The 17,653-nt window shown below is 28.8% G+C and overlaps 2 protein-coding genes across 5 annotated transcripts; one reads left to right on the top strand and one right to left on the bottom strand.

Annotated features, from left to right (window-relative positions):
• Positions 1-1,032: 1,032 nt before the first annotated feature.
• On the bottom strand, positions 1,033-1,983 carry LOC137826627 (thioredoxin H2). Its single transcript, XM_068632678.1, has 3 exons — positions 1,697-1,983; positions 1,473-1,595; positions 1,033-1,360 (listed from the first exon to the last, which is right to left on the bottom strand). Exons 1-3 carry the CDS (start codon positions 1,835-1,837, stop codon positions 1,229-1,231), a joined length of 396 nt encoding a protein of 131 aa, XP_068488779.1. The 5' UTR covers positions 1,838-1,983; the 3' UTR covers positions 1,033-1,228.
• A 7,963-nt stretch (positions 1,984-9,946) lies between these two features.
• Positions 9,947-14,198, top strand: LOC137826624 (serine/threonine-protein kinase PBL34-like). Of its 4 annotated transcripts, none has more exons than XM_068632665.1 (6): positions 9,947-10,700; positions 11,342-11,682; positions 11,785-11,920; positions 12,316-12,455; positions 12,543-12,666; positions 13,282-14,198. In XM_068632665.1, exons 1-6 carry the CDS (start codon positions 10,517-10,519, stop codon positions 13,785-13,787), a joined length of 1,431 nt encoding a protein of 476 aa, XP_068488766.1. In that variant the 5' UTR covers positions 9,947-10,516; the 3' UTR covers positions 13,788-14,198. The 4 variants fall into 4 exon arrangements, with proteins under 4 accessions (XP_068488766.1, XP_068488767.1, XP_068488770.1 ...); XM_068632666.1 differs by having other exon boundaries at positions 10,033-10,700; positions 11,345-11,682; XM_068632669.1 differs by having other exon boundaries at positions 10,040-10,700; positions 11,345-11,682; positions 12,319-12,455.
• The last annotated feature ends 3,455 nt before the right edge of the window (positions 14,199-17,653 follow it).

The following is a 17,653-nucleotide window of genomic DNA, read 5'->3' as shown; positions in this document are numbered from 1 at the left end:
TTAAACAAATGGGAAGTTTTATTATGCCACTTCTCTAAATTATTATTTTAATGTATTTATATATAATCTAATTTTAACATATAAAAGTCTAGTTTTATATTTTTTTTCTCTTTTACAAAATACCTAAGAAAATTGTTCACATCTGTCCTTAATTTTAACGGCGCAATAACATAACACTACTAACAAAGCACTATCTAATCACGTGATAATTTTCACTAATATGACATTAGTCGAGTGCACTTTAGTTTATCCTCTGAAGTGCATGCTTACACCTAAAGTAGGCCAAATCCTTTTGGTAAACATTCCAAAGGCCAACATTATCTTCACAATTACTGACAATTACCAAAATAACAAACATAAAATAAATTAAGGACTAAAAAGTCCAGTAAATCATAGAAAAAAAAATATTTAAGCGTTATACTTTATTGTCTTTTACACTATCTTTTTATCCAAACATTGCGCATAATATTATTTTAACTTTTATAAAAGTCAAATAATCTATTCTTAGTTACATACCAATATAAAAAACTCTATCGTATGATCCAGTTTGCTTAATTAAAATAATCAAGTAATCGAACAACTTTTCATAACAGTTAAAAATTTGTCGAAAAAATTATAGTTGTCCTGTAAAAGGAGTGACTTCAAATTCAATGTAGTGTGATAAAGAAGTATAGTGATTTTGAAAGATGGTGTATTCAGTTCACACTGAAGAAAACTTCTTTTGACATAATTTATACCAAGGCTGGACTGCCACCAACTAGTTTTGCAATGTCCTAAAAACAGATATCAAAATGATTCATCCCAGCTTACCCAAAAGGCTTTTAGTCAATTCGATCAATATTTTAAATTGACTGACCTGTATGGGATCAACCAATCACTTTGACAAGCCCATTCACAGCTCTAACCCTAAGCCTTAACCTGTCATCTGAAGTGAAACTTCAAATCCGATTAAAAACATCACAAACAATATAAGAGACTATCATTTCAAACATTCAAGAAATAAGAAATTGAACACAAAAGCAACACACAGAGTGAGATAGTATTTTCAATTTCGTTATATAATTATAATTGGCTAAACTATGAAACAGACATCATCTTAATGAAGAAGCAACTAACAAGTTTAAATTTTACATATCCACCATGATCATCATAAAAAACACTTTTAATTTGTTTTCCTTCCTTGAAAAGAAAAATACATAGCTGGATAAATAGGATTGAAGAGCTAAGATTACGATCGATGCTTCTCAATCTTCTTCTCGAGCTCGTCCTTCTTTGCGCCAACAACCTTGTCAATTACCTTCCCTTTCTTCAACAACACGAACGTCGGCATCGCCTGCACCTGAAACTCCCCCGCCACATCCTAAACCATCCAATTCAGAAAAAAAAAAAAAAAAAAGAGTTCAGAATCATTCACGGAAACAACAACTGGAGTCAATGAAGCATAGAAAGAAGAACACGAAAGCGAAAATCACCGATAATTCGTCGACGTCGATCTTGACGAAGTCAACGTCAGTGTACTTTTCAGCCATGGCGTGAATCGCTGGCTCTATGAATTTGCAAGGACCACACCACGACGCCGAGAAATCTACCACGACCTAATTAACATTCAATGAAAAGAGGAAGAAGATTAAGATTAAATTTCAGATCCAGCACACAGGAAAAAAAATTGGGGAAAACTTGTGATCTAGGGATTTACGAGCTTAGAGGTGTCTTTGAGCTCGTTGAAGTGCAGCTGCCAACGCGCCGATGAGTGGAACGACGTCACGCGAGAATCCTCCTCCGAATACGACGGCGCATCGCCGCCGGCACCAAAGATAGTAGAAATGATACCGCCCATTGCTTTGTTTTGGTGGTTATTGGTATTCGTTTCTCACTCTCTATGCTTTGAACTGCCCTTAAAGTATGCATAAAATTATAAAGTGGGAAGAGAATTCATTCCACATAAAGATTCTTTATATGCATATAATTAATTATAAATCATTTATTTTAGTTAGGAGATGAATTTTCGTTTTTATACGTAATTAAATCTTATAATAAATAAATAATTTAATATATAGATTATATATTACATTTTCATTAACAAATAACATGATTATATAGATTATATTTTCATTTTAAAATTAATCATTTAAATTCTAATAAAGGTCGCTTTTACTGTTGGCGTTTTCTTTAAAAAAATAATAATTTGAAAATAGAGATAAATAGAAATTAAAAATGTTAAATACGGAGATAAAGATTTTAAAAAAAGGATGATTTTAGAATAAAGCAGTTACTTTTTAACTGCATGAGATTCGTTGCGACATTCGGGTTAAAGATCGGATTGAATTATATTTTTAAGAAACAAAAAAATCATCAAATTCAACCATTTAATTTATTTAATTTCAAAATTAAATTTAATCCAATTTAGAATGATTTGGATTAGATAAGTTTTTCTTCGATTTTTTAAAATAGTAAACAAATGTTAAATATATATGAAATATAATTAAAAAAATAGCTTAACTAAAATGGCTATATTGTTTCCCATAAAATTATTATTTAATTTCTTGTTTGAATTAAGGTGGAAAAGTAAGAATGATATAAAGTGATGAGAGAGTTCCAACAAAAGTTAAGTTAAATTAGAAAGGTGAAGTTTGATTAAATTGATGATGACACCTTAAGAAAATTAGCAAACGAGTGGTGACGGAGATCCCAATTTCTGCCATTTTGTTAGCATCTCTTTAGAAACAGGGAATGGAACCTTTCTCAATATGTTTAATAAAAAAACAAAATTAAAAAAAATTGACGAGTTTTATAAAATTAATATTTTAATTTTTAATACAACATTTTTGTTCTATTTTTATTTGTCTACTTTATTTTTATATATTTGATTTTCCTTGTCCTTCGTAGGTAAAATCATAAATGGCGATAAGGTCGTGAAAGAAAGGAGAGTTCAACGTTGAATTTTTTTTAATGTATTCTTTTTTTGCTATTTTATAATATATTTTTTAAAATTATTTTAATTAATTTAATAATAAACATATTTAAGGATGACAAGAAAATTCCTCCTTAAGGTATTGTTTCAACTTATTTCTCCAATAATATCTAATTTTTTAAATTGTATATAAAATGTAAATGAGTATTAATATCTTTCTTTTCTTGTTATCATTTTAAATTTTTAAAATATTTATAGTTTAGTAACTAAAACATTTATCTTCTATCTTCTCACTTGTCATTGATTTACTTGTTTCTTTTTTTATAACACGATTTTTCATTTTTTTTCTTAAATATTGTGTAATATTTACAAAGTTTACTTAGATCTCTAAGATATTTTTTCTCTTATTACAACCTTGATTATACATTTTTTCTTTTATTTGATTTTGTTCAAATATGTATTGCATTTGAAGAAACACAAACTTCACTCTTACTCAATTAAATAGTTTTTAGGACATACACTTTATTTTTACTATTTTTTTATATTTTTATTCATTTTTTGTTTTTACATGAGAATTATTTTTTTTTTTTTTTTATTGTTTGTTTTTACATGAGAATGTCTCAATTCAAATGTTCAAGTGTTATTTTGATATTGAATCATTGATAATATCATATTTTCTTTTTTGTAATTTTTTATTTTTTTAAAAAAATATTTAATTAATATTTAAAACGAAAAGTGTAAATATGGTATACTCCCATGAAAATAAAGATAAGACAAAAATTTCATACATATTGGATATATGGATGAAGATGATTTTTTTATCTCGAGAATAATGATAGATTTTTATCTCAAAAGTGAGGATGACATAGTGAAATCCACATTCGTCTCATCATGTGATTCATAAATATATCACTTATGAAAATAATTTTAATTTTTTAGAGAAAAAAGAACAATGCTTTTATTTTTGTTTTGTAGATTTTATTTCCATAATTTTTTATTTCTCTTCAGTTTTTTCATGTTTATAATTATTTATTAACATGATTTTAGTTTAATTTATTAAAAATTTGAGACAAAAGTCACCATATAGTTCTTATCCCTAAAATATTATGATTATACTATTTTAATATTTCAGTGTCACTTAAGTTGATGGTATTAAAATGCACTTTAATTGATCATATTAAATCTCACTTCAACTATTGTAATGACTATTCTATAATGAGCTCTTAACAGCGCTTAAAAGAAACTTTTAAAAATGATTATGGACTCGTCATTAATAAAGATGTCGTTATTTTAACAGTTCAATAATTATATGGATTATGGTTATTAAACAACATTTTAATGACAGTTTTATTATAAATCATCATAAAACGAATAACGACAAACAAAACCAATATCATTATCAAAATAATAAAAAAATGTCGAGAAAACAACAATAATTCTATCATAACAATAGTTAAAACTAAAAACAAAATATTCATATTATAATTGTCGTAGTGTGCGTATATTTTTTTTAAAATTGACTTATTTTGCATAAAATTAAAACTTGCAAACAATACAACTCATCCCAAATAGATATTTTGACACAACCATTTACGAATTTGGTTGTTGTAAACAGATTAATCAATTCACAAGTATAAAGGTATATAAAACATAGTAAATTTAAATGTAGTTTCAAAACAATAAATTTTTTTATAAAATCATAATTATACAAAAGTTTATACTAGTATGTCATCGACTCCTAAAATATTATATATATTAATAAAATATTTGATTCATGTTGTTCTAACATAATCATTGCTTATGAGTTTAAAAGTTGTGTGTCGTTTAAAAACTACAAAATTTGAAATTAAGTTAACATTAGTTCATAAATAATAATACCATTTATTAGTGTATTCGATGAGTTATAGCATAATATTTTATCTCAACTTCGTCAATACCAGCTCAGACAATGTTCATCATCCACTGCATCACCTATAGTAGTCACACTCGTAACCTCAAGTTTATTTATTACACTACAACTCAAAATAAACTTTATTAGGTCAATCAATGATAATACAAAAGTTAATAATCATATTTACTTTACATACCTTGAGGTGCATCAAAGTAAATTTTTGTGATCTTGTATTTTACCTACCACTCAATATGTTATATCAGAGTAAGCATTCAAATATCAATATTGATGTCAGAATACGTAACATTATGAGATATGGATGTAATAATAGTTGTTAAATGAACTTAACTTATCAGTCTACTATTTCTTTAAAGTAGTTTGGATACTTTTTATACAATGAATGAAATCATATAGCATATGATCTTGAACTAATATAAGCAATAGTTGCTAATGGTACACATACATTGAAAACTAATTAGTTCAATATATTTGAATAATTTACTATATCTTATTCAATAAAAATAGACTTACTTGGGAATATATGGAAAAAATAAATTTATTTTTGTCCTTTCATTAAGATATTGATGATGTATTTTTGTGTTTATGCTCTTTTATTACCCATTGGATGAAAAAGTTGACTACTTTTATGATATATATATAGATTTAAATGACCATCATAAATAAAATAAATATATGATATTGATATTATAATATAGTGTTAGAATGTCTCACCTAAACAAAATCTTAATATATGTGTATATGTATAATACATGTTATTTATTTATTTGTTTTAAAATTAATATTAAAAGAAATTTAAAATATTGGAGTGAAAATCTAAAAAATAATTAAAAATTTAAAACAAAAATTCATACATTTCATAAACACTAAAAAATGGTTTCAAAATTGATAGAAATGAAAATAGTTTTTAATAGAAACCAAAATTAAAACTTACAAATTTTATAAAAATTAAAATACTTTAAGTTTAAAATTTATCATTAAAAAATTGGAATTATTTAAAATATATTTCATAATTTTATTTCAATTATTTTAATTCTACACTTGTTGAATCAACCATGTAATTTAAACATCATGCACCAACACTAAAGCAGTGAGAAATCAACCCAAGCCTTCACCATTAAAGTGTAGACACCATTACTAATCCTTTTCAGATTTATCACACCCACCCAAATAAACACCAAAAACTCAGATTCAGGTTCTTTTCTTATTCATTTTACCTAATGTTTTAACCCTTACTATTATTAGTTCTAAAACACTTTTGAAGCCAAAGCACTATGGGCTCTTTTTTGTTGCAACTCCACAGTGTCTTTTGCACTTTCATCATCACTGGAAAATGTTAATAATATCTATCTGTGTACTTTTGTTGGAAAGATTATATTAGGTGATTCAGAAACTTTTGAGATTGTATAATTTAAAATTAAAACTTTAGATGTTATATTTGGATTGATTAATTTAGATTTTATTTATTTTCAATATTGTTTATAAATAGTATAATTTGGAATATATTTCTGTATTATATAATTCAGTATATATTTCTAGATTTCACAATTTAAATTATCTTTTTCACTCCTAAATTGATTAATCCAATTTTTTTTAAACTTCTATATTGACAATCTAAAAATTAGTTTTTTAAGAGAGTTTTGATATGGGAGTATAATATAATGTCGAATTTTGTTTCTGCAATGTTCACCGCAAGTGAGTGAATGATACAAAATTACATGAGTCAGCAATGACTAGATAAGAATATTATTATTTTATTGAGTTTTGCTTGATTGTTTGGATTTAAAGGTGTTCATTTAACACTTTTTATTAAAAATATAAAACTGTGAGTATTTTTAAAAAATCAGAGAAAAATCATTATTATTTTTAATAGTTATTTTTAGTAAAGAAATTGTTTCCAAATTTCTTTCTATGTTCTCTTTTTAATTCATGCATGTTTTTTTTTTAATTTATTACATAAAACTGATTTTCTGTTATTGTATGCAAATGTAATATAACTTTTTTTATTCTTTCAGTTATGTATTTTCAACACCCTTTCTTCTTTGAAAGATACACTCACACTATCGCACTACTAACAAAGAAACATATTTTTCAACTATATAAGCTTATCTTTTAGAAAATTTGATATGCATACTTGACTTTTCTGAACCTTATGTGTTGTTTTAATTTAAAAATAATCGTATATTACAATGTAATTTTCCTTTTAAATTCAAAATATAATTTACAAACTTCAAATATCTATTACTGTGAATATTAATTATATCTTTTAATATATCTAAAAAATATTTGTTGTAAATTTATCATACAAAACATGTTTTCATATTATGTGATAGATTATTCGACCTCAAGTCCAATAAATAATATTGTTAGAATCTATTATTGTATTTGAGGTGTTGTCTGCTTTGAAATTTTTTTAATTTCGTCACGGTTTTGTCCTTAAAAGACGTTTTAGTGGGTTGGAAGAGGAAGAAGTATATAAATTTTCCTCGACCTTAATTTCTGAAGGATGTGAGATTATATTGGCATTACCGGAACAACATTATTATTATTATTATTTTAAAACTTTTCTTTCCCTATAGAACATTGTTCTCAAATTATTCCTACACTTCCTAATAAATTTTTTTTCTCTCTTTCAATTTAATACATATTTTATTTCGTAATTGGTAGTATAAAAGTTGATTTCTTTATTGTTGCACATATAAAAAACACAAGGGTCTCACAGTTTCTCTACTATTTCAATCATCATTCATTTGTTTTATCTATGAATCACTTTTATATATATATATATATATATATATATATATATATATATATATTATTGTAAAAGGAGTTAAAAAAGGATTCACTGGTTCTGGTTGAATAATTACATCTCCTCCATCGATCTCTCCTTCTTTCCTTCAATCGCTCAAACTTCGACTCTTAGTTGAAGGGTAAATACAAAAGATTATCTTACGTTTGAATAAGTGTTTGATATTCTGATACAATAAATGTTATAATAATGACGTACTTTTATCTTAGTTATATTATATATTTATAGTATATGATAGATCATTTTATTATTGAACTTTGATTAAGACGTGCGTCGCCGTTATTAAAATTCACATTACCTAATTTTCGTACAATTTAATTACCATTAATATATACTTTAATAAAACAATTGTGTCATTCGGTTGGTATCGGGTACCGATGCGCACAAGAAACATTTGTCCTAACGGTACAATATATATATTAAAAAATTTATTTGTTATAAATTTTAAAAATAAAAAAATATTGATATACATAAGATACCAACTTCTTGTATTTTAAGGAATAGATCTAAAATAAACCAAATTGGTAAAGTCTAACAGATGAAACATTATAAACGAAACCATTTTGTTATCTAAGTTTTAGTTTCTTATCTATTAATTCCTCCGTGTACTATCATCTGTGTCGTGTACCGTATAGTTTATACTTGTTCTCACATGCCTTTTCTATTTAACATTTTTCTCTCTTTGCTTTCGTCTATGGGATACTAAAGTTTCCAACATCTTTTGTCTTTATGTTAATTATTTTATTAACCCCAATAATACAATATTTCTTTTTCTTCTCTTCTCCCCCATTTATTTTGTCCCACTCTCAGTTTTTCATTCTGCCACATTTTAAAAAATGGATTCTTTTAACGCAATCTTTTCCATCGGTAAAAAAATTATTAAAAGCTATAACATAAAACATGATGATAAGAAAATAATCTGGAATTAATTTAAACTAATTAAAGAATTTGAAAAAAAAAATTGTGTTACTGACATTTTGTATTAAAAGAAATAGTACTAAGATACTATGAGACTCGGACACTCTTCTTAAATGACATGTATGTGTCGGACATACGTATCAGACACCGACACTCAAAAGATACTCGTAGGACACGTATCAATAAAGTATCAAATTCAAAAAGTATTTGTTGGATTTATGATAATTCTAGCACGATTTTAACATAATTTTAAAAAGAAAAAACACGTTAATTTTTATGAATTTTTAGTATGATTATAAAAATAAAAAACAGATGTTTTTGAACTAACCATGAAAAATATCTTCTGTTAAAAAGAAAACTGAAACATATTTGTCCACATAAAATTTATTATCAATTTATAATTATATAATATATAAATCGTATTTATGTATCTTATATTTTAAAAATTATACATATTTCTATGTTCATATTTATGTCTGTGTCGTATTAATATCCGTCCATACCATATCAGTGATAGATAGCTAAGATATGAGCAATGGGCCACGCACTAACAAAGAACCAAAACATTTAAAGGCCCAGCGAGGCCGTCTCAGAATGATTGATTCCATTGTCCCTTCTTTCTTCCTCCACAAATTGCCTCAAAAAACGTTTCAAAAGTTAGGCACCATCCTATATTGGTCACGAGTCATGAGTTGTCCCATTCCAGTACACCAAATATGGGTAAAAATATATGTTGGAGACAAAAAAATAACACTATGAGAATAACGTGGCATATTCTGAATGATGGAACCACTCATAGTGCAATTGCTCCTAAGTCCCAAATTGCCTTACACCACTATGTAAACAGTTTTCATAATTATTGTCTCTAACCATAATTACACAATTTAAAACTTAAACGCTTTTACTAAAAATAATGCCCTAATGATATTCATATAAACTTAAAAATTAGTTCTATCACAAAAAATGAGTTCTTTTAAACAAATTGTGCTTATCCCATAATTGGATAGATTGATGTAAGAGATATCAATCAATAATAGTTTGTAGTCTAATTATTCATAGTTCTTCGTTGAGTGATGAGCGATTCAACAATATTAAATGTTTATATTTGCATCATTCAATCCTTTTATATACAATATGAACTAATTAATATAACCTTTATTTTTTATCATGTGTATATATTCTTTTTAGTTGAGAGAATTTACAATGTGTATTTGTTGGTGTGTGGTACACTTTAGTTGTATTATAAATAGTACTTGAGGAAACAAAAATAATGTAATGAATATAAATAAAAGGTTGTGTAGGAAGATAAGCTCCGAAGAATGGGTATTAATTTATTATCTAGCGTAACGCTTGATTATGGTTTTGATATAATGATTGAGATATTTGAGATGTAATTTTTGGGGAAAAAGAAGATTATCTGGTGTGAAATAATTCAGAGTGCAAAAGGAAAGTCAAACAAATAAGAGGAAAGTAGATATTGAAGTTGTAACTAGCAAGTGCTCTTCTCAAAAAAGCAAAAACATAAAGAAATGGCTGTCACTTTCTCTCTCCTGCCCGCCCTGCCCGGTTGCCAACTTTCACATTTGAAGCCTACCCGGCCGGCCCGTTGTTGAAAAACTCTCTCTTTCACATGCAGTTTCCCATTGCCTCTCTCCTCCACCACCTACTCCCCCTCTGGACTAATTTTCAGAACTGGTTTTGTGTTTGTGTTTGTTATTTACCCTTTTATCTGTGTACTTGTGTTGATTCCTTTGTTCTGATTCACAACAGTGATGTTCTTCTTTTAGTTCTGTTGATTGTGACTGTGATCACGGTCATGATCATGATATGGGTTGCAGAGTCTTCAATTATTGGAAGTGAGGTTGCTTGAAGAGGCTTTTTATTTCTTTTTTTTTCCTTTTATTTTCCTAAAGGCTGAAACTTGTGGGGACTTTGAGCATGAAAAGCTCTTTGTAAGAGTTTGTGGAAGATGGGGCTTGGGAATAATGCAATTCAGGCAGGGAGTTTGGATGTGGGTAAGTCAAAGGTAAAGATGCAAAAGGCTGGTGCAGAAAAGGAAATTGGGTGCTGTGTTAAATTCTGTTTCATTGGGAGCTGTATACCTTCAAGATCAAAGGTTGATACTTCCATCAGTGGCACTAGTGCTAACAGTGGTATTTTTCTTTTCCTGTTTTTACGCCTCTCTTCTTTAGTTTCTGGAAATGATTTCAATTTGACATCTATTTTGGGTGAAAATAAATCGTTTTTATCTCTCCCTTTGGTTGAATCCATCCTTTTTCTCTCTCAGAATTTTAAGATACAGTATAACTTCTGCGAGTTGATTAAAGTAATATAAAGTCTTAGGTACTTTGACTCGTGCAGGTAGTTGAATGGCTGCCTAATTTTTTTGCAAACAATTGAGTTTCAAAACAATTATATGTTGTGCATTACAATTGGAAAATTGCATGATCTTTCTTTTTTATCTTGTCCATAAATATGGCTGAATCTACTTAACTCTTATAACAATTTAATATCAACTTGAGGTTCTTAGATGGTAATGATGGGGTGTGAGATTTCAGTCATAAATTCATCATAACAAAAAAATATTCATGGTTTGAAACTTAGTATAATGAAAGTGTAGTTCTTTTATTGCCATGGACAAAACCATTATTGCATGACAATTTTAGCACCACTCCGTGCGTTTGTATTTAGTTACTGCACAATGTTCTTACTTATCCTGTAATGAAGTTGCACACTGTGGCACATCAGGGTCAGATTCTGAAGAAGTTATAATTTAATTTGTGAAATTTTGAAGCAGTGGAAAAAACTTCTGCTTGTGAGAAAAACAAGAAGGAAACCAATGCTCTTCCAGGGTCCTCTACAACAACCAGTAATGCAGAAAGTATCCCTTCCACCCCAAAATTCAGTGAGGAGTTGAAGGTTTCTTCTCGTTTGAGAAAATTTACATTCAATGAGCTTAAGTTGGCCACTAGGAATTTCAGACCAGAGAGTCTTCTTGGTGAGGGAGGATTTGGATGTGTTTTCAAGGGTTGGATTGAAGAAAATGGTACTGCACCTGTGAAACCTGGTACTGGGCTTACTGTAGCAGTGAAAACTCTCAACCATGATGGGCTTCAGGGTCACAAAGAGTGGCTTGTATGAAACTTATATATTCTTCTTCTCAATGTTTTCCCTTCTATGAATTTTTCTCTTACAATTCTCTTTGCTAACATTTCCCTACTTTTGCTCCCTTCTCAGGCAGAGTTAGACATTCTTGGTGACCTCGTCCATCCGAATCTGGTCAAATTGGTTGGTTTCTGTATTGAAGATGACCAAAGATTGTTGGTGTATGAATGTATGCCCCGTGGAAGTTTGGAGAACCACCTCTTCAGAAGTACGCTTTGGACTTGTTTTCTTTCTAATAATGTCTTTACTACTGCTTATTTAAATCTGTTTTCACTTGTTTCGGCAGCAAATTTGGACGTTCTTCACACAATAAAGTTCAGACATGACCTTGATTTTTACTGTCACTACTACTTTTGTCTATACAAACATTAATGCTATATTACCCATTCGAAGTACTACCATAATTTTCGTACAGTATTTGATTCCCAACTTATCTTGGAGTCCTAGATTAGTAGTGAATACACAGGACTTTATGTTAAAAGAAGATGTAAACCAGAACAAAAGATTCTCTTCCTATGGCGCATTATTCTTTCTGCTTTTAGTATGCCCTTTTTATGCATAAGGAAGTTCATTGTTTTCTGGTAACAACCATGATTTGTGCAGAAGGGTCGTTGCCTCTTCCTTGGTCTATCAGAATGAAAATTGCACTTGGTGCTGCAAAAGGTCTTTCTTTTCTCCATGAAGAAGCTCAGCGGCCTGTAATCTATCGTGATTTTAAGACATCTAATATTCTGTTAGATGCGGTATGTGAATTGACCAGAAAAGGAAGTCGTTTATTATTTGCTATCTATTCTCAAACATAAAAATCTAAAAGCAATAATTCTTGTTAGGAATACAATGCAAAGCTCTCTGATTTTGGACTAGCCAAAGATGGTCCTGAAGGGGAAAAGACACACATATCAACGAGAGTCATGGGAACATATGGTTATGCAGCTCCCGAGTATGTGATGACTGGTGAGTTTTCCCTTCTATTTTTGTGTTTCATTAATTTTAGGCTTAACTGCATGATTTAGGCTCTAGATTGCTAATGGCATATATAATCGACTGCTTTTGTTGCATTAAAGTTATTTTTAAGCAAAATATCAGTGTTACAAGTTCTCCAGCCTCTCATAAATAAGCTTCTTTATCCCCAGCAAAAAAAGCTAGATTTTTGTTGATAGTAAAGAGTTGAAATATTAGATGGGGAAATATTTGCAAATTGCTTATAGATGGACTTATGTTGTTGGGTGTCAAACAACTTAAGCTTTTGGAATAGTCTGGTTCATGACATCAACATTGAAAAAATGTTTTATGCATCAACTAATCATGCGCTTATCAAAACCAAATGCATGCTTCATCTTTAAAAGCAGGGAAAGGTGACCAGATGACTTTAAAACTTTCTTCTTCTTCAGCACATATTATACATATTCCTTTGAACTGCTTAATTTTTATCCAAATCAAGCTGTTATAATGACAACAAAAGATGCAACAAAAACTCACAAGGTTTTTCCAATAACTTGAAACCTTCGATTATTGCTTAACTTTGCACTTGCAGTTTCAATCTTGACCTTAACTGTGAATTCTGATTAGGGCATTTGACATCAAAAAGTGATGTCTATAGTTTTGGAGTGGTGCTACTAGAAATGCTGACTGGCCGGCGATCCATCGATAAGAATAGACCAAATGGGGAACACAATCTTGTGGAGTGGGCAAGACCTGTACTTGGGGACCGGAGGATGATACTACGGATTATTGATCCTCGGCTTGAAGGTCACTTCTCTGTTAAAGGGTCACAGAAGGCTGCCCAGTTGGCTGCTCAATGCCTTTGCCGTGATCCAAAATCCAGACCTATGATGAGTGATGTTGTTCAAGCTCTGAAGCATTTGCAAAACCTTAAGGATATGGCTATCTCAACTTATCATTTCCAGGTTGCCCGAGTAGATCGAACCATGTCCATGCCAACTTCTAAAAATGGTATGCAAGCACAGATAACAATATCAAAAAAGGGTCAACCTGCAAGGTCCTTGTCAAGTCCAAAAGGTCCTCATGGTTCTCCATATCATCATTATATCAAGTCACCAAAACCTAATGGATAAGAAGATCATGGTAGTGTCTTTGATTTGCTTTTCTATTCATTCAGTTCCCTCAACTTAGGCTATCAGCTCAACAAAAACTGTTTGTATTTTTTAAAATTGCTCTAAAATTTGAGGAATCATTGGAGTTTTCTGACCTTATCTTGTCTCAAATAAGGTGGGGGGGACCATGAGACAGTTTACTGGATTACAAAGTTTAGTGGGGACTGAGTTGACCAAACTTGAAGAGAAAACTATACAGTTTTCACATGGGGAATTTGTTACTGTGAAGTTGCTGTACTTTTTCTACCATTTCACAGGCTTTCTTCTTCCTTTCAGAATGTATTTTTGTAAAGAAAACAGGATGGTGGTGTTAACTCATGTTATTCATAGAGATTTTTACATACTAATTCGTCAATATACTTTCAGTTAATACTTATCAGTGTAATTAAGTGTTGTACTAGAGATATGCTAGAGTTTGGAATTTGAACGACTTAAAAGGTTCTGAACATTCTTCTTTTGTCATCTGTTGATTAAATGAGTTGTTCAGAGAAAGAACTTTGTTGCTTTTTCACATAGATTCTGTGTTTTGCAGTTGTTATGTCATGCATGAGTGTATCATTCGGAACATGCTATAATCAAGATAATATTTAATATCACGCAATCACTTGAAAAAGCATGCAATTTACAAAAGAAGGTAATTCTTGCCAAAATTAATCACTAACTTAAGATTGATAATAAATATGAATTTACGTGTAGACCAATGAACGGATATAAAAAAACACAGTTATCTCTACCAAATTAAGAGCATGTTTGGATGACATAACGACTTTGAAAAAGAGAAAACTATAAATAAAATTAACTTCTTGATAAAATAAAATTAATTTATATAATTAAATTTTAGAAACTCCTTCGTATAATTTGTTAATTTGTATATAAATTGATTTTAATTCATAGAAAAAATAATTCTATTTTTTCATATTTTCTTCAAATATAATTTTATGAAAATATTTGTCTAAATGTAGTAAGATTTTTTTAATAAAGGTTCAAAATTACATATTTATTAAATCAGTTCAAAGTACTTCATCTCTCTCGCATTAATTACAAAGTCTCAATCTTTTTCTTCCTTTGGCTAGACGCTTCTTTTTCTTTACTTTTTGTTTTGTTCGAAAGAGACAAAAACAAAATGTTAGCTTTGTTTGTTCTTTCTTGCTTTCTCATATTAGCAAAGATACTAATATATATATAATTATTGACATACTTATATAAAAAAAATACTGTATTTTTATCGAATGGATTTTTATGTTTTGTCAAATGAATTTTGATTGTCTTATATTAGAAAAGTTTATACATTTCAATGATTAAAAATATAATTTAATAAGATATTTACCCTACATTGAAATGAATTTTCTGCACATAAAAGAAATTAATAATTGTTTTTTATCTTCATTTAATGTATTCGTTTTGTTTTCAATTTTTAGCAATAACTTTTGGAAAAATAAATAAAATAATAATACATAGATATCACATGATGAATGTTTTAAAATATATCACAGAATTCCTTAAATAATTGATAAATATTTATTGCACTATAGTATTTATATTATCTTTAACCTCGTCATTATAAATTTTAAACATGAATATTGAATAGTATTAATTTAATTTATAACTTTACATGTTTAATTAATAATACATTTAAATTTCATATGATAAAACTATTTTTTTGGGTATTTTTTTATAAAATACCTACAAAGGTATTAGAATTTGAATATTAAAGTTAAATAAACTATATACTCATAAATTTACTTAACTATAAATGTTTAAAACAATTATCCATGAGACATGTATTACTACGAATTATAAATGTAAAACGGATTGCACCATTTAAATTAAAAGTCATGTAAAAGAACTATTACATTATAAAAGAAAATTGTAAAAAAATCTTCACTACACACGCATAGTTTTGGCTCTCACCCTCTTCAACTTTTTAGGATAATGTATTTGTGACGGTGGTTGCATCTGTACAATGCCATGGCTGATAAAGCAGTGATGCCTTCTATAGGCTCATCACCACAAGGTAACGAATCCAAATATAGATTTTGATCTTGCTTACTTTTAAAAGTAGTCTTTTAACTCTAACTCAACTTTTTGGGGGGTTCGATAATAGTCTGATAGCAGGTGATACAATAGGGTCAACAAATTTTTGGTATAATAGATTTTAAATAGTTCTGATTTTGTATTAAGGAGTAAACTTTAAGTCTAACTGAACCTTATAAAATCGATTTATAAGATAAAGTTTGCAACCACCTATAAAAAATAAAATATCATAATTTTTAATTGATGTGAATCTTCGGTCATGTAGAATGATTGCTCTTCAATGTGCATAAATTCTGTTACAAAAAGGCTACATCCTTTTTTTTGTGTTTAACATTAATGATCATTGATTGGTGTGCTGCTTTAAAAGCTGATAGTATTTTGCATGTGTTCTATTATTGGAGCTAGTTTGTGTTCTAAAATTGATGATGGTGCTTTTAAGCAGAGAAATGAGATAACAAAGGCTATATAGAAGAGAAGCTCGCAAAGGTGCTATCTAGGTCTATTAGCTCTTTTCTTTGTGTTTATCATTCTTTTATGTAAAATATTGTCTCTATAATATCATTAAAGCATGAAAAAATATTACTCCTTGAAAATTCATTTCTTTACCTTGGAGATGAGTAGCATAATTTCAAGATATATATTCTAGTTGTTTATCAACAAATTTTATTGCTCTGAGGATAGTCTGTGGCATGTTGGGTCTCAAAAAGTAAGAATTCCTAGAACTAGAAGTGTTTTGAATAAAATATCAAATAAAATCAAGTGTTAGTTTCAATTGTTTTGGTTCTAAATTAAAATCTTACTACAAAAATTTTAGTAACACTTTCTGACCCTAACATTTTCTACATAGGATGTTTTGGGCTAATACTAGTTTTTAGTCGAAGCATCAAAATATGAAGTTCCTTTAATCAAAAATTATCTTCAACACACGTTGTAATTTCTAATACAGCTCTAGCATAAACAGCACGAAATAAATTATTTATTCATTTACGAACTAGGACTACTGGGAGAGGAGAGTAATTCGGTATACTGAAAGAGATACAAACATTACTTCAAGTATCTCAATAACTTCTGACAATCCATTCCAACTTAATGGTTATTTGACTAATCATTAGGAAATCGTTGCCCACAGTTGTTTCAATGAAAACCTAAAACACACCAAGTAATTTGAAAATATAATTTTTCCTTTTCAGACTTCATTAAAAAAACTACTCTATTATATTTTCCCATTCTTTATAAAAAAAAGTATTTATTTCAATGCAAAACAATGAATTCAATCTGCAAGGGTAGATTTTCATGCCAAACCAAGAACCTAGAAAGTTAGCTTATTGCGAAATCCCAAGAAAATTCCAACGTGGTCCCATTGCTTTGGACGTCACAGACTAATTTTTGTGTTATGAAAACCCTCATTTACTCCTAGGTAGATGTTCTGGAAAGAAAGCCAGTGTCATTGCAACAACACACAACAGACTCATTTTCTGAAGCCGTACCCGGTTTCAATCAAAATCATTGAGCTGTAATTTCAAGGGCTCAAAAGTAGTATTAAAATCATATTTTGAAATAAATTAATGAGTTTGCATTCGTTAAGGAAAAATATAATTTGAAAACAAACATTATTAGAAGTCTCACGGCTAAAAAGGAATTCATAGTTGAAGGCAGATTAGACAGGAATAAAGCATAATGAGCGATCTATCCCTACCATATGTATTTCATCCAAAGATGCAACATTGCAACAAAGCAAATGAAGGAAAAAAAAACAAACATTTAAAAACATACGATGAAAATGCAAGGGAATA

Source organism: Phaseolus vulgaris, chromosome 8 (assembly GCF_000499845.2).
Source record: "Phaseolus vulgaris cultivar G19833 chromosome 8, P. vulgaris v2.0, whole genome shotgun sequence".
Lineage (NCBI taxonomy): Eukaryota > Viridiplantae > Streptophyta > Magnoliopsida > Fabales > Fabaceae > Phaseolus > Phaseolus vulgaris.
The sequence above is the reverse complement of the archived record's forward strand: the minus strand, read 5'-3'. Positions and strand labels throughout refer to the sequence as shown.